General features: G+C 47.7%; 1 protein-coding gene across 10 annotated transcripts in view; it reads right to left on the bottom strand.

Moving 5' to 3' along the window:
- The window catches only part of TENM4 (teneurin transmembrane protein 4), a 668,032-nt gene that overhangs the window by 124,527 nt on the left and 525,377 nt on the right, over positions 1-18,128 (bottom strand). For 8 of the 10 annotated variants that reach the window (XM_082218946.1, XM_082218945.1, XM_082218951.1 and 5 more), the window contains 2 exons: positions 10,223-10,408; positions 3,180-3,206 (listed from right to left, as the gene is read on the bottom strand). In XM_082218946.1, the coding sequence (XP_082075072.1) occupies positions 3,180-3,206; positions 10,223-10,408 (213 nt within the window). The remainder of the gene's footprint in view (positions 1-3,179; positions 3,207-10,222; positions 10,409-18,128) is intronic. The other 2 variants (XM_082218950.1, XM_082218949.1) reach the window with 1 other exon arrangement.

Consider the following 18,128-nt stretch of genomic DNA (forward strand, 5'->3'; position numbering starts at 1 on the left):
CCAAGCACGTACATAGATCAGCACAGGAAGACCGACCTGGAACCATTTTTGATTCCCAAACTGTCCCAAACTGACCAAATGTTTTCTCTGCAAGGTCAAAGGAAAATGGAAAAGCCTCCCCATTGTCTTTTCCTTCACAAATCCTGTCTTAAGGGTATGTCTGTGTTTGAATAGGGCGTGAGCCTGCGACCTGGCCCAGGAACTAAATATTTATCATTACAAAAAGACTGGCCAGGCTCCCCAGGCAATCCAATCAAGTAACCTGCCAGACAGGAGATAAACAACAACAGGAGAAAAACAACATTCAAATTTCTGTTTTAGACCGCCTTTTCTGTGATGTAGATGTGATGTATCTGAGGGGTGGTCTTGATCTACAGGGTGGCAATTTCAAAAGTCCATATAAGGCCTTGTACGCCATTGTTCTGGGTCCCTCCTCTCTCCTGCGGGTGAGGGGAGCACCCTGTTGCAACAGATCAATAAAGATCAGGCTTACTAGCTGCTTTGCTTCTCAATATTCTCTGGTTGGCCTCTGTTATTTTCTCCTACCAATAGGGAACCTACGTAAGGACTCTATACGGGCTCTTGGATACCCTATTAGGCAAAAGGGCAATTTTTGTTTACAACAGTATGTCCCCCGAATACCACTTGGTGGGGAACAAGAGCCAGGATATGAGGTCATCCTTGTCCCCTGCTTGTAGGCTACCCACAGACATCTTGCTAGTCACTTTGGAAAACAGGATGTTGGACCAGGCAAGCTCTTGCCGCAATTCATCACAGTTTGTAATATATTCTTAAGATGGATACACACACACACACACACACACACACACTCTTCCCACCTTGGACCAAATCTATGCTTCCAAGTGTCACAAGAAAGCTGCAGAGATAGTGCAGGATAGTGCGCACCCTAGAAACAATCTCTTTCAGCTTCTGCCTTCTGGAAGAAGGTACAGGGTTATTAGGACTAAGACTAGCTGCTTGAGAAACAGTTTCTATCCAAATGCGATTTTGGTTTTAAACACAGTGTAAGGTAGTCTCTAGAGGGACAGATTAATCAACCAGCAGCACAATCCAAAGCACGTTTGCTCAGAAAGAAGTCCCTCTGAATTGAATGGGATATATTCCCAAGTTCGATTGCACAGGGTTGCAGGCCTACGCATTGATATAAAGGGGAAGCGACCTGGTTTTGCTCTGTAGCCAATAACTTACCATCAAATGCTTTTAGTGGGGCAGGGGGCCTTCTTAACAGCACCCTCCCTACACACTGGCCTCACAACTATGCGCAGCAGTACCACTGCAGTTTCAAAAGGATGCGCTTGACCAAGTCAATCAAATCGACTGCCATCATGACAGCCATAACAAGAAAGCATTGCTGCCTGTGGCCTCTGCGCATAATATGCATAATTAGCAACACGTTTCGAAATGGCAGGCAATACTCTCCAGCATATATGTTTCTCTCTCTCCTGCTGCAGCTATAATTCCATAAATTAAATTAATAAAGTGCGGCTCCCAACCCAGGAGAGTCTTGAAAGAGGAAGACTGACTTTGGAACAGTCTTTTTATGGCTTTTTTTGGGGGGTGGGGGTGAGACATTTTAGAAAGTGTGTGGTTTCGAAGGCTGAAAACAAAACCTCGCTTAAAAGCACGGAGGCCTGAATCTCATTCTCGCTTAATTTTGATGGATTTATTTGAAAAGCAGCTCTCTACTTTTTGTTTGTGGGGACAGACGCCAGCTTGGTTGTAAGCCAACGTTTCTCTCAAGTGGGGATTCGGGTGGGTTTTGTGTTGGGGTCTGTGTGTGTGTGTTTGTGTGCTCATGTGTGCACAAGCAGTGGGAAAGCTTCCATGTTTGGGGGCTTTTTCAGCAACAGAGGCTAGTTCATTAGTGCTGACCCAGAAACTCCAGCGGGTGCAGAATGCCATGGTGAGACTCCTCATGGGGTCCTCGCCGTGGGATCACATTCACCCGGTGCTTTACCAACTGCACTGGTTCCCGGTGGAGTATAGGGTCAGGTTTAAGGTGCTGGTTTTAACCGTTAAAGCCCTATATGGCCTTGGACCCTCGTACCTACGGGACCGCCTCTCCTGGTATGTCCCACGGAGGACCTTACGGTCTTCAAACAAAAACATCTTGGAGATCCCAGGCCAAGGTTAGGCTGGCCTCAACCAGAGCCAGGGCTTTTTTGGCTGTGGCCCCAATCTGGTGGAATGCTCTGTCACAAGAGACTAGGGCCCTGCGGGACTTGAAGGACTGGAGCCCAGCAAACATCTGCAGGGCCAACTGTTCTCTAGCCCTGACCTATAGCACGTATCATAAATGCATCAACGGGTCAACTTCACTTGGAGATTTTGTCGGAACTTGCGTTCGGCCGAGCTACTCCTCCGGTCAAGTCCTCCGACAGTGATTGACAACCTGAGCCTTTGATGAGGCTCCAGGCACGTTCCCTCATTACACAGAGTATACAAGCAGCAGAAGGACGAGAAATATGAGCTACATTGCTAAGGGTTTTATTTCTAACTACGCAGGCAGAAAAGAATATACATCCTCTCTCTGTGAAAGCAGAGAGGCAACTGGTACCAGGAAACCAGTAACATCAACATCCGTCTCCTGTCTCCGGTGAGACTTCCAACAGTCTGGAATCTCTGGAATGTAAACAGAGTCTTGTGACTCCAAGCACTGCACAGTGGCACAAACAGAAACCTAACAGATTTGGCCCCGCTGAATTTTGCTACAGTCAAGATTACTAGTTTCAAACTGAAAACCAAGAGACTTCGTACATCAAACACACTCACCTGTGTCTTCACCTCTTGGGCCATACAATTATTATTATTATTATTAACCGCATGCTGATGCAGTAATTGCTGCTATTCCCACCCCCAACCCCCAAATAACTTGGCTAGGTGGGAAGGAGAGATGGAATGGGTAGGATAGAGGAAACATGGATATGACATGATGGAAGTTGCAAAAAACAACAATAACATTCCCCCTCCGTTCAGCCTAAATGCCTGAAAAGCCAGGCTTTTCATACATTAGGTGAGAGCGCTTGTGAACATGGAGAAAAGATGCCATCTAATTTATTGACTCGGGTGCGTGCAAACAAATGGGGAGGGTTGTCTACCTGGGTTTCAAACACAGAGACAAACGAGGGAGAAAAAAGAGGAAAGGAAGACCACCGTACCTTTCACTACCTTATCCAGATAGTGAGCTTGGGAGATAAAAGACAGGACATGTAAAGAAGGGTTGAGTCAAGTGCAGTACAGCTTAGTACGAGACAGTGCAGAAGTGTTAACAGAGGCGCCGGGAAGGAGAGGAGGAGGGTCAGAGATTGGGGAAAGGGGAAAACGACGACATCAGCAACAACAACAACAGGAGACCAAGCCTTTGTTACGGAGAAGCAGAAAAGTGGCAAGGAAGGAGGGGATGGTACCAATACCATCAGTCAAGGAATGGCAAAAAGGTCTGTTTATTTATTCTGGGTGCTGCGGGTAATAAGGTCAGAATAAATGGCAGCCAGCCTGAAGGTCCTGCGAGCCTTTTCACGGCTACAGCAACCGCTTGCCACGGCTGCCGCTAAATGCATTTTTCCTCCTGCCTCCCTATCATTCATTTAGAGGGCATCAACAATGCACACGGCGCTTTATGGGGTAACGTAAAGCGGAAAAGACCAGCCGCCAGCTCCAAGGACCTGGGAATCCAAAAAAATTCATTTTCTCTGCAATTAATAGTTTGTGAAGTGCCATCGTTTTACGTGCTGCTTTGTGTCCAGCAGCACCAGCAAAAATGCCAGGTCTCTCCCGAAAGGAGCTTACAATCTAGTTTCCTGCCAGTTTACTGCAGGAAGACCAATTTTAGTTTTGAACCTTTCAATGATCAGCATTTCATAAGAGACAAATAGCTCAGCTGGTTAGAGCGTGGGGCCAATAATGCCAAGGTTGGAGGTTCGACCCCCGCACGGGACAACTGGATGGCAGGGGTTGGACTAGATTGTACTCAGGGTCCCTCCCAACTCTATGGAAATGTGAGGTGGTAAATGTGTGCCAAAAGTAAAATCAGAACAGGTGGGTCTTGAGTGCTTCAGTTCTGAGACAGGCAAGCAGAACAGGGTCTGAATATTCTACCTCTTCCCTAGAGAGCTATCAGCACTAAAAAAAGGGAAAGGGAAAACAAACAAACAAACCCTGCGTGTTCTGAATTTTGGCTGACAGCTGTCTATCACAGTGGTCACAACTGGTGACGTCATCTCGCAACCCAGACACTGAGCGGACCCTTCAAAATCACTGCTAAGCCAAGGGAGAGACAGCTTCTCCACTCCACCTCATGGCTGGGGTGGCCTCATCCAGGTCCCCGGCTAAAAGGTGACAACTTATGGGGATGGCGGCAAGGTGGTAGATAAAATTCAGAAATAAGCGAACAACATGGGCCCCTAGGCCAATTTATGGCAAAGGCAAAAGTAAGTTTTGCAGGGTGTTCCATAGTTGCCAGACAATTCCTCCCCTCTTTGTGCTTGCGCTCAGCGTCTCTTAAGAGGGGCGTTGAACCAGGGCGCCCCCCCTCCCGGTACAGCCTGCAGCCAACTGCTTTGACTTTGCGGATTAACCTCGCCAAAGGGGCAGGGCAAATACCATGATGACATAAAGGAACTCGGCAGAAGAAAAGAGAGTTTAAACGGCTGGCTTAAGGTCAGAGCCAAAGTGGCCGTAATATAAAAGAACCTCCGGGAAATTTAGCCGATGGGGTGACTGAACAGCTCCTTTTCTTCTGAGCAGTCGACAACTTCAGAAGTGGGGGGGGGGGTTGAGATATTTTCGGCTAAAGCTCTCATCCTGCCGAGATCTTTGCTCTTATTTAAAACGTCGTCCAAGTAAGGACCGGGCAAAGCTTGCTTCTCCAATTTGGGCACCATTCCCACGCTCCTTCCAATCTGGCTCTCAAACGACTCCTTGTATTTTCCATTTATTCTTCCCCCCACTCCACCCCGCCCCTCCTGCACTGGCTCAGGCAAGACCACCCAACTAGAAGGGTCGTGACCTCCGAAAGAATTTTTTTGGTGCGTCCCCGTTCCCCCCCTTTCAAGTCTAGACTCTAGTATGTCTAAACGGGCAGGCGGAAGCACGGGATTCGTATGTGCAAGCGAGGAGGTGAGGAGATTGATGACTTGGCTCCGGGATGGGACAAGCTCAGCTGTCGCCTGGCGGTTCAGAACATTCACTCAAGGATAAAGGAGAATGGAAGCACCTGAGAAACACTGCCAGGAGGAAACGCCCGACAGGTTTAGAAACTCATCCAGGCAGCCCAAGTTACCTGGGTCACTACTGCAGTCTCTGGGAGAAGCTGCCAACCTTTTGCAGCGAAGAGCCAGGCTGTGGGGCCCGCAGAATAACATGGTGCAATTCTTGGTGCACCGCTCCACTTAAGGCTCCTTACGGTGGGAGAATGCATGGTTGGATGCTTCCTTATTATAATAATAACATTATAATTATTATAATAATTTATTATTTATACCCCGCCCATCTGGCTGGGTTTCCCCAGCCACTTTGGGCGGTTTCCAACAGAACACTAAAATGCAATAACCTATTAAACATTAAAAGCTTCCCTAAACAGGGCTGCCTTCAGATGTCTTCTAAAAGTCTGGTAGTTCTTTTTCTCTTTGACATCTGGTGGGAGGGCATTCCACAGGGCAGGCACCACCACCGAGAAGGCCCTCTGCCTGGTACCCTGTAACTTGGCTTCTCGCAGTGAGGGAACCGCCAGAAGGCCCTCGGTACTGGATCTCAGTGTCTGGGCTGAACGATGGGGGTGGAGACGCTCCTTCAGGTATACTGGACCAAGGCCGTTTAGGGCTTTAAAGGTCAACACCAACACTTTGAATTGTGCTCAGAAACGTACTACTATTATTATTGGCCCAGTCCAAATCTGGTTGAAAGGTATAGGAAGTAATAAATGGGTAACTCACCAGGCAAAACATGAATTGGCTCAGTAGGTAGCAGGACAGTGCAAGAAAATAAATAAAAGAAGAAACCCTAATAAAGTTAAGCAGGAGAGGCCCAGACTCTGTCCATCAACAGCATGCTGTTAATCAGAAGACTGGTGGTTCGCACCTACTCAGGGCAGGATTATTGCAATGCAGGGAGTTGGAATAGATGACCCCTGAGGTTCCTTCCAAGCCTACAATTCTATGGGTTTAAGCATCTAGGCAGCACACTGAGCAGGTACGAAACTCACCTGGTCAATGTCTCCCTCCGTATGGTGAAGTGCATTGCATTTCTGCTTAAATCATAGCGATAATTTGGGTCTCCGGTTGTTTTTGGACTACTACTCCCATCATCCCTAGCTAGCAAGTCCAGCGGTCATGGATGATGGGAACTGTAGTCCAACTGCAGACCCAAGTTTGGGAAACCCTGGTCGAACGTTAAGGAGAAGCCTCTCCCGCTTATGCCAGAGACCCCTAGCAATGTTTACCTGTGCGCATGTCAATTACGGGTCAGGATGGGGGTTCAGCCACTTTGGGGGGGAAGGAGGGGTTGGAGTGGATGACACAATTTTTATCAGGGATAAAGCAGGCAGGGAGACATGATGTAATGGCGATTTATGGTCAACGACCCATGCAGAAAAATCACACTGGGATGAGGGGGGATGCTTGCCACACACAATGACCTTCCATGCCAATGTCCTTTCACATATGCCAGTTTGTTAATCCTCTCCCCACTCCCATCCCCAAAATATTGGATTTTTATGGTGGTGTAATGCTTGTTTTTTCAGCGACTATTGTGTTCCCTACACCCTTGACAGACCATGCTGCACTGCAGGGGGCTGGACTAGATGACCCCCCCCGGAGTTCCCCGCCAATTCTATGATTTTATGATTCTATAGGATAAAAGCAGCAACGGGGGCAGAGACATCCTGCTAAACATGGACTGTCAGCAGCTCCTCATTTTATGTGTTCAGAGTAGAAAAGGCAGCATGTAAGACTTAAAACCATAAAGGATGGACCATCAAGAAGGTTGATCGCCGAAGAATGGATGCTTTTGAATTCTGGTGCTGGAGGAGACTCTTGAGAGTCTCATGGACTGCAAGAAGATCAAACCTATCCATTTTGAAGGAAATCAGCCCTGAATGCTCACTGGAAGGACAGATCCTGAAGCTGAGGCTCCAATACTTTGGCCACCTCATGAGAAGAGAAGATTCCCTGGGAAAGACCCTGATGTTGGGAAAGATGGAGGGCACAAGGAGAAGGGGACGACAGAGGACGAGATGGTTGGACAGTGTTCTCAAAGCTACCAGCATGAGTTTGACCAAACTGCGGGAGGCAGTGGAAGACAGAAGTGCCTGGTGTGCTCTGGTCCATGGGGTCACGAAGAGTCGGACACGACTAAACAACAACAACAACAAAGACTTAAAACAGGGCAGTCTCAAATACTGCCCTGGGTTCCAAACAGTTTAGGGAAGCTTTTAATGTATGATGCATTACGGTATTTTAATATTTTGTTGGAAGCTGCCCAGAGTTGCTGGGGAAGGCCAGCCAGATGGGCGGGGTATAAATAATAAATTGGAAGTTGGAAGAAAGGGATGTGTAGAAATAAATGGGCATCTCCAACCCCATTGTCCAGCCCGGTCATTGAGGTCCAGCACCGAGGGCCTTCTGCCGGTTTCCTCACTGCAAGCAGCAAAGTTAAAGGGAACCAGGCAGAGAGCCTTCTCGGTGGTAGCACCCGCCCTCCCTTCAGATGTTAAAGAGATAAACAATCACATGACTTTTTGCAGACATCTGAAGGGAGTCCGGTTTGGGGATGCTTAGAATATTTGATGTTTTGGTGTGTTTCCTTTTTATTTTGTTGGAAGCCACACAGAGTGGCTAGGCAACTGAGTCAGGCACAATAAATTATTATTATTATTATTATTATTATTATTATTATTATTATTATTATTATTAATACTGCAAAGTCCTCCCACTTGAAAAATTGGCTGCTTTTCAGACCACATCTTGTTGCTAAGGCCCCGATCCTATGCAGCTCTTCAGGCTCAAAAAACCCTCACTTGCATTTCAGTTTTTTAAAGAAAGAAAGACTTTCTCTTGAGTAATGCAGCAAGGAAGGCTCACCTCCTCCAGGAGAGACTTCTCCTGAGCTGGAAACTTCTCTCGTGGCATCCTTTCCTGCGGCAGAAGTCAGTTTTCTAACTATAAGCTCCAGGTTCCCTTTGCAGGAAATGCTAGAAGTTTTTCCCCCAGAAGAAGCCCAAATGGTTTTTACAGTGAGCCGGAGTAGGCTTGCAAACAGCTGATTAAGAGGTACAGAACAAATCCTATGCAAACTCTCAATCTTGCAACTGGCCTTCCCAGCATTTGTTTGTTTTTCGAATTTCTGCCTTAAGACAAAACACTTTTGAATGTGGCTGTCCACAACTGCATTGATGCAAAATACAACAACAAAACACCCCCAGTAGACCAGGAAAAAAGATGTTTGGAGAAAGGGTAATACCCTGAGATGGCAGCATGGAGGAGTTGGTCTGGGGAAGGGCTGTGAAGTGGCTGGTTTAAGGTTGTGCTAAAATGGGGTGGAGATAGTGAAGGGTTAATCTTCATATTAACTGTACATAGTGAGTTTCTGCTATGAACTTACTTCTGCATTTGTGGTCAAGCCAGCTACCAGACAGGCTATGGGGCCATTTCCTGCCTTGCGCTTCCTGCTTCAGTAATGCAAGATAAGAAAAGACACGTACAAGGGGCTGCTTAGCTAGCAAAAAGGACACGTGTACGAAGGAGAGGGGAGGGACTGCTAAGCCAGCAGAAAGGCACACAGGGGTAAGAGGAGGAAGTGCTTAGCCAGAAGTGCTTAGCCTGCAATATAGATATGCCCTAAAAGGGAATAAGTGAAAACTTGCCAGCTGATTGGGGAAGTTTTGGGGGAGGTCTGAGAGGTGGGTGAATGCTTTCAGGTATAAGAAAGTTTGCTGATGTGTATTACTGGGCAGCCAGATTTCAGAAGATATTCTGCTGGCTGTCTCTGTGCACAGATTAAACCCTTTTCTCCAAAGAAGAAACTTTCCTGGTGTTATTTTACTCTTTCTTTGGTCCTGGGGACGCGGGCAATATGACAACTGCATGCTGAACGACATGCTGGAACAGCCGGGCTCCCTGGTGAAATGGGGCAAAGCTTCACCAGGGAATTGGACGAAATTGGAGGGGAGAAAATTGTCAGGTGGGGAAGACTGTTCAAAGCTTCCGGTTACACAAACTATGCAAAAGTTTGTCTCTTGTTAAAGTGAAAGAAGCCCTTGTCCCTAACTCAATGGTAAAAAAGGTAAAGGAGCCCTGGGCTTTTAAGTTAAGTCCAGTCAAAAGCGATTACGTGGCTGCAGCACTCATCTTGCTTTCAGATCGAGGGAGAAGGTGTTTGTCCACAGATAGCTTTCCAGGTCATGTGGCCAGCAGGACTAAACCGCTTCTGATGCAACAGAACACTGTGACGGAAACCTGAGTGCATGGAAACGCTGTTTATCTTCCCGCCACAGTGGTACCGATTTATCTACTTGCAGTGTTATGCTTTCGAACTGTTAGGTTGGCAGGAGCTGGGACAGAGCAATGGGAGCTCACTCCGTTGTGGGGATTCGAACTGCCGACCTTCTGATCAGCAAGTCCTAGGCTCTGTGGTTTAACCCACAGCGCCACCCGCGTCCCATGTATGTATGTATGTACGTACGCATAACTAAATAAATAATTCCTATGCACTCTGAAGCTTTACCTTAAACTTTTTTTTATCTTGTGAACTGTGCTGAGACCTTCAGATGAAGGGTAGTATATAAATTTAATTAACTAAGGTCTGGGAGCTTGCTCCACGTGAGGAAAAAATAAGCGGAGGAGACTCTTGGGGATGCTCGGCTGTGTGTGTGTACCAACCACCCTGTGTCCCCTTTCTGGGCTTGTGTGGAGTACCTGGAGACTGTGCACGGCCCTGGCTTGAGCATGGGCAGAGCGTCAAAGGACATTGGTCGGGGGCTGCGGGATGGGGAGCGCCGCACATGGGAATGGATGACACTGGAACATGGAAATCCAGAAACGGAAGGAAGGGGGTGTGCATGCTGCGGGGGATGTTGCGGCAGTTCGATTAAGCATGCTCTTTTCACCCAGTTCCTCCACCCCTCCTTCTGCCCCACCACCCCACCGATTACCCCTTTCCGCGTAGGTTTTCCCTGTAGTCGAAAGCGCTCTCCCCCTACCCCTACCAATGGTGCAATGCTCTCCGTTCCAGCCCGGGCTGCATTCGCACTTGCCGTCCCGGCACGTCCCATGCTCGTTGCAACGCGGGTGACACGATCGCTGGTCGCAGGCGGCGCCCATCCAGCCTTCCTCGCAGCGGCAGGTGCCTCCGACGCAGACGCCATGCCCTCCGCAGTCTGCGGCGCAAATCTCTGCAGAAGAGAAGAAAGGGGAGGAGGCCCGGGGTGGCGGGCGGAGGGGAAGGGGAGGGTCGGGTGGAAGGGGGGAAAAGGGAGAGGAAGTCAGAATTTTAGTGTTCGGGTGGGTGAGGTGGAAGAAAGCAAGGAGGAAGACACACTCTGCTACCTTGCCGGTGGGGAAAAAGAAAGGAATTCTTGCAGCTCATAACGGTAATCCTTTCCGACAATAAGAATCTAATAAGCAGATTACAAAACAGAGGAGACAGACACGAATCTGGCAAGGACTGTAGCCAAATGAATCTCCTGTTTACTTTTGAGTGCTATCATGGCTCCCGCGGCTTTTGAGTGGAGCAGGGCGAATTCAGAAGCGGTGAGTGTTGCGAAGGAGGCTCTGCCACAGCAAAGGAACAAAAGCAGCCTTTTAATTAAAAACTGCTTAAGTGTGAAAACAACGAGCCTCCGTGTCCCCCCAAAATAAAGTTAAGTGTCCTGGGCAAAGTTTATTTATTTGCGGCTTGTTAGCGCTTCGGTTACGAGGCCAGGAGCTTACGAAAGCCTCACGTTTTTTGAAATATACTCGGAGTCGAGTGTGGATTTCATGCTCTTTATTCAGCTCAGAGTAGTGAGGAATGGAAGTTCCCCCAAAATGTCTGCTTATATACATTATTTACACAATGGGCCCCACGTGATTGGCTAATTCTGGGATTCTCCTGTAGGCCAATCAGGTTGCTGATTCACTTCCACCCGGAGTTGGATTGGGTGGCTCCTGCGGACCAATCAGACTGCTGCATTCTGGATCCTATTGTTCTAGGACCAATCAAACTGCTGCATTCTGAATCCTATTGTTCTAGGACCAATCAGACTGCTGCATTCTGAATCCTATTCAACTGAGTACATAACACTTTTGTTCTTGGATGTTGCTAACCTTCGCAAATAATGTTTCATTTTCTCACCAATGTCTTACACGACTTTGAAACGTGGCGGAAAATGCGGCTCAAGGAATCTGCTGGGCAAGGAATTTGGTCCCCGCCCCAGTTTCTGAAGTTGATACCCAAACCCCAAGCGCTACGGTTAATAAAAATACGCTGTGGCCTTGCGATTCACTTCATCCAGCTCTTTTGCTGCAAGATGGACTGGAACCCAGAAAGCTCTCCTTTTGTGCATCTTGCTACATTAAATGTAGGGCTAATCCCCCAGAGAATAGCTGGGGAAGAAGAGGGGTCTGGCGTTACGTTATACAAGACATTTGCTTCAGGTCACTGCCTGCAGGAGTGCGGAAATTGCGCCCAACCTCTCTCAGCCTGTGCTAACGTTACACCTGGCTGAAATTCAGCCTTATATAACCATCCCTGGAAATATAATAGGCGGCGGCAGCAGCAATAACAATAAATGAGAACAGCAACACTGCGGCAGGAAACGCCATAGGAGAAAAGCAAAAGGTCCCGGGATCAGTTCCTGCAGGCATCTCTGAGTGGGGCTGGGAGACAGTCCCTGCCTGAAACCCTGGGGAGCTGCTGTAAGTCAGTGTAGACACTCCTGGGAACTGCAGTTCACCCCCATAGGGAGCTACAAGTCCCAGGAACCTGAACGAACTGCAGTTTGTCCCATCAGCCTACAATGCTGCCTTGAACAGCATTGGCCCATTGGTCTGTGGAGGCATTGCTATGTAAACACAGAGGGTCCCCAGCCAAGCTACACATCACCTGGGAAGACAGGTGAACTAATGCCAGTGTACTGGAAGAAGCAAAGATCACCAGTGTCGAAGCAATGATTCTTCGACATCAACTTTGTTGGACTGGTCATGTTGTGCGGATGCCTGATGATCGTCTTCCAGAGCAACTACTCTATTCCGAACTTAAAAATGGAAAGCGTAATGCTGGTGGTCAACAAAAGAGGTTTCAAGACTCTCTCAAGGCAAATCTAAAAAAATGTAGTATAAACACTGACAACTGGGAAACACTGGCCTGTGAGTGCTCCAGTTGGAGAACAGCCTTTACCAAAGGTGTCATGGGCTTTGAAGACACTCAAACTCAGGACACAAGGGAGAAACGTGCTAAGAGGAAGGCATGCTTGGCAAATCCACACCGTGATCAACTCCCACCCAGAAACCAATGTCCCCACTGTGGAAGGACATGTGGATCCAGATTTGGCCTCCACAGTCACTTACGGACTCATTGTTAAAACCGTGTTTATGGAAGACAATCTTACTCGGCTACGAGGGATCGCCAAAGAAGAAGAAAAAGGAGAAGGAGGAGGAGGAGGAGAAGGTGCTTGTGGATGTGAACTGCTCAAGGCTTATTCAGGTGGGGGCATTCTGCTAACCTGTGGGAGCTTGCCACAAGGCAGTGTGCGCTGAGAGGTTTTGCCAGGCTAGAGGAGAGAATTTAACAGGTTGCTTAAAGCCTGTGTAAATAAAAGGAAAGGGAGAATACAAAATACATCATATGGCAATTAATGCACATGGTTATCTTCCTTGGGGGCTGTTTTCCAGAACGAGCCTGCTTGTGGTTAGCGGGATAAACTTCCTGATGACTCTGCCTATTATTCTTGGCAACTTGGTGAAATTGAAGGGGATATCCTTAAGAGATTTCCTTCCTGTTCCTTAAGAGAACATATTTACCAAATTTGGGGAGGCTTTACGAGAGATATTTTTCAGGAAGGAAGGCTGACGGCTGTCTGGCATCCTCCCCTCTACAGAAAGCATAAGCCATCCCTAGCCAGACTGATTGCGTTTTGCCCTTTGGGGTCTAGACAACTAAGAAAGAAATGTTGTGTTTTTTTGTTTCGTTTCTCAAGTTGCATTTTGGAAATCTGCCTTTTAAGATCCTCTTGCATTTTATACTTGAGAGAGATGCTCCCTGGTGGGCTCCGTGGGCTATAGACCCTCATCCCAGCAGGCTCAGCCAAGGCCAGGGTAAATTAAGAAAAAAAATCTTCCTGGATGGAGGGCAGAGGTGGGAAAGGGCGGTGGGGGGGGGAGATTTATCCCTACTCCAAACTCCTTTCCGCTCATTTACTTGACCTAGCAACCCAGCAGAAGGGTAAAGGTCAAGGTAAAGGGACCCCTGACCATTAGGTCCAGTCGTGACCAACTCTGGGGTTGCGGCGCTCATCTCGCTTTATTGGCCGAGGGAGCCGGCGCACAGCTTCCGGGTCATGTGGCCAGCAGGACTAAACCGCTTCTGGCGAACCAGAGCAGCGCACAGAAACGCCGTTTACCTTCCCGCCGGAGTGGTACCTATTTATCTACTTGCACTTTGAGGTGCTTTCGAACTGCTAGGTTGGCAGGAGCAGGGACCGAGCAACGGGAGCTCACCCCGCCGCGGGGATTCGAACCGCCGACCTTCTGACCGGCAAGTCCTAGGCTCTGTGGTTTAACCCACAGCACCACCCGCGTCCCTGGCATATAAATACATTATTGTTATTATTAGCTTAACTAATTAAACAATTAGTTAGCTCAACAACTGATGAAGTTGATGCACAGAGAGTTCGTTTTAAAAGTCTCATAGTTATTTACACCTTCAATGCCCCAACAGTAAACCTGCCTCCCAGCCCAGAGAGCATTACCACCAACTTTAAAGGTAAAGGTAAAGGTACCCCTGCCCAAACGGGCCAGTCTTGCCAGACTCTGGGGTTTGTGCGCCCATCTCACATTTATTGGCCGGGGGCCAGCGCTGTCCGGAGACACTTCCGGGTCACGTGGCCAGCGTGACAACGCTGCTCTGGCGAGCCAGAGCCGCACACGGAACGCCGTTTACCTTCCCGCTGGTAAGCGGTACCTATTTATCTACTTGCCCCCGGGGGTGCTTTCGAACTGCTAGGTTGGCAGGCGCTGGGACCGAGCAGCGGGAGCGCACCCCGCCGCGGGGATTCGAACCGCCGACCTTTCGATCGGCAAGCCCTAGGCGCTGAGGCTTTAGCCCACAGCGCCACCCGCGTCCCTACACCACCAACTTTAGAAACCACTAATTTAGACTGTAACTTAAATGGCGAAGGGACCCTTATTTTTTTATTTGTTCGATGCTGCAAAGCACTTTGCACAAGGATAAGGCTGTCTCTGTCTACATCATGCCCATTTTTTATGGGATGACAATGAATTATGACACCGCTGTTTGGTCCAAACTGCCCAACTGCAGTCTCTGGACCCCTTACCGCCCTCAACATAGAGGTATCTGAGTCATATGTGCAGCCTAAATTAAAAAGAATAGTAATAAAATAGGGGTTTTTTTTGCAGGTGCAATGAAAAACAAGATTATACAAAATCTGAGACTCGGAAGCAAATGAGAAGAAAGCCGAGGAGGAAAAAGGAGGCTTTAAATACTCTGCTTTTCAGAGCAGATCTAACAGACTCTCCGTGGGCATCAAAGCCTTTTCCCCAATAACAAATATTTTCACACCAAATGTTTCCCTCCACCCCTCCCCGCAAAAAAAAACTTGATGGTTAAATCTTTCCTTTCATCTATAATCTCTTTTCACCGTTTGTGAGAACAGCTCAGGCTGTGCCCTGCGCCATCGTGAGGTGCTCAGTGCGCTCCCGCTGTTTTCGCCTCGCACACCGATTCATTCGCCCTGTTAATCAGAAAGTTTTATGCAGGAGGGGGGGGCTGAGACAGTTTTTAAGGCTGGAGAGCTCTCCTCCTTAAGACTTTCAGGGTGAATTTTGACTTCGGAGTTGCCTACAGGTCCCTCTTCAGACAGGGAGAGCTAAAATACTAAGGGAAATTGCTATGTCTGCAGAAGGCATAACAGGGGTCAGCAAACTTTCTCAGCAGGGGGCCAGTACACTGTCCCTCAGACCTTGTTAGGGGCTGGACTATTTTTTTTTTAAAAATGAATGAATTCCTATGCCCCACAAATAACCCAGAGATGCATTTTAAATAAAAGCACACATTCTACTCATGTAAAAACAGGCCGATTCCCGGACCGTCCGCGGGCCAGATTGAGAAGGCGATTGGGCCGGATCCAGACCCCGGGCCTTAGTTTGCCTACCCATGGCATAGAAGACACACCCTCTTTCTATTCATGGTACAAGTAAAGGCACACACACACACACACACACACACACACACACACACAGTTGTTGCTGTACAGAAACCAAGCTTCTCCCATGTGACTTTACTGACGCAATTGTTTTGTTTTATTCATTTATTGCACATAAAGGACCTGAGGGTGGCAACACAAGAACAGGGCCTTCTCTGTGGTGGCTCCCTGTTTGTGGAATGCTCTCCCTGGGGAGGCTTGCCTCGCACATTATACACCTTTAGGCACCAGGTGAAAACGTTTCTCTTTAATCGGGCCTTTGGCTAATTAACATCTTATGCCCCTTTTAAATGTTTCTGTGGGAGGGGGTGGTTGGAGGGGGTTTATCGGGTCTCCCCTCCTCATTTTTATTATGTGATTTTTCTTTTTATCTTGTGTTTTATGCTGTGAACCTTCCAGAGATCTATGGAGGAACGGCGGCATACGAATTTAATAAATAAATTAACAAACAGGAAGGTGATAAGATGAAGTAAACAATCTGGGTTCCAGCGAAGCTCATCTGTTGATGGCCAAGATTTCTTCTTCCTTTTAAAGCATGTTGCTAGTATCAGATACTAAGCTCACAATTTAGCAGTCTGGAGATGAAGAACCTGGAAAGGGCAGGATTTCATCCACATGCAATTCATCAACTGATATAAAGAGCGTGTTTTCCCATTTGTAGCAAGAGAGTGCTCAGAATGAGCTGTGCGCAGTTTTCTGCGCCACCGGAGGAGAGAGAGGGCATGTATTGCAAGTGCGCAAAACACTGCAAAACTTACTAAATAAAAATAGCGAACGCCTGGCTTGAGAGTGCACTTCTTGTCCGTTGGAAGCAATCCCTCTTGGCTGAAGAAAATCTGCTTCCACAAAGTAGTGAATTGTTCCTGGCTTGAGACAGGCCAGTTTTCTGGGGGAGGGAGAGGGGATTGGCTCACGAAACATGTGAGCGGGCTTAAGATGCTTGCTGTTTGCTTCCTGGCCAACCTTTGATCCCAGCAAATGTCCTGGTCTTTCTTTCCCAGCATAACAAATGCCAAACACCCAGGGGTGCGTTCTCAGGGCTTGCTGGAAAGGGGAGAATTTGCAAACGCACAGCAATTGAGTGTGTAACACAGCCCTTCCTCAACTGCTGCTCTCCAGAAGTCTTAGGCTACAAGTCCCATCATCCGTGGCCGTTAGCTGTGATGGCTGGGGCTCATAGATGTCAAGTGTCCCTTATTTGGCGGTGCAGTCCCTTATTTCAGTGCCATGTCTCGCTGCTGTTCCTTATTGATGATGTCTCTTAAATAAGCTACTGAAGGTAATGGGGCCCTTTCTATGTCCAGCTGTCCTTTGTCAACAACAAATTGTTGCTATTTTTTGTGTTGAAAATATGCTATATGGTAATTTATGGACCTAATAGGTATCTAAAGCCACTTGCACGCAACAAAATATGTATTTTATAAAAGTAATTGTTGATCCCTTATTTTGGCTGCTGATCCCTTATTTTCGAGGCTGCTGGTCCCTTATTTTCAAATCTGTAAGTTGACGGCTATGCTGGGGCTGAAGAAAGCTGTAGAATCCTAGATTTGGAAGGGATCCACTAGGGCCATCTAGTCTAACCCTCTGCAATGCAGGAATCTCGATCTGTAGTATAAAGTATCTGGAGGGAACCAGGTTAGTATAACGCTACAGAGGAAAGACAATTCTCACAAGTCTCAACAATGCAACTCCGGAAAAAGATTCCATTGAGCGCATGGATTGATAATATGGGCAGATTAGCTACATACGAATGAACTGCATGTCGAGGCAAATTAAGAATGGATAAATATGAAGAAATCTGGAAGGAATATTTAAGCGATAAAGGCAGATATTGGTGGGAAGTAGGGGGAGGAGAGAGAGGTGGGAAAATATTGGTAAAAAGGTGTAGTCATAGGCATATCAGTGTACAGTGGTACCTCGGGTTACATACGCTTCAGGTTACAGACTCTGCTAACCCAGAAATAGTACCTCGGGTTAAGAGCTTTGCTTCAAGATGAGAACAGAAATCGTGCAGCGGCATCAGGAGGCCCCATTCGCTAAAGTGGTGCTTCAGGTTAAGAACAGTTTCAGGTTAAGAACGGACCTCCGGAACGAATTAAGTACTTAACCCGAGGTACCACTGTATTCAAATCTGAATTTTCAAATTGTGTTATTAGTGTTATTATGGTTTTTGTTTTATGTGTCTTTTGCAGTTGTTGTTTGTACTGAAAAAAAGATTAAATAAATAAATAAATAATGCAACTCCGGAGATACTATAGGCTTGTGGTTAGCTACTTGCCAGGTTGCCTGGGGTGAATTCAAACGGCTCCCAGGCGAGCAGAGACGGCCAGTTCCACCTTCCAGAAGTGTCTGGTCATTTTTGAAAAACGGAACTCACTGACCATGCTTAGTTTAGGGCTGAGTGTTCCTACGGGTAACCTCAAAAGTGGAGGAAGGCCCTCATTCATTCTTTTGTTGCAGTCTATTTCCAATGGGACGTGGGTGGTGCTGTAGGTTAAACCACAGAGCCTAGGACTTGCCGATCAGAAGGTCGGCGGTTCAAATCCCTGCAACGGGGTGAGCTCCCGTTGCTCGGTCCCTGCTCCTGCCAACCTAGCAGTTCGAAAGCACGTCAAAGCGCAAGTAGATAAATAGGTACCGCTCCGGCGGGAAGGTAAGCGGCGTTTCTGTGTGCTGCTCTGGTTCGCCAGAA

The sequence above is a fragment of the Podarcis vaucheri genome (assembly GCF_965113315.1).
Source record: "Podarcis vaucheri genome assembly, chromosome: 4".
Classification (NCBI taxonomy): domain Eukaryota; kingdom Metazoa; phylum Chordata; class Lepidosauria; order Squamata; family Lacertidae; genus Podarcis; species Podarcis vaucheri.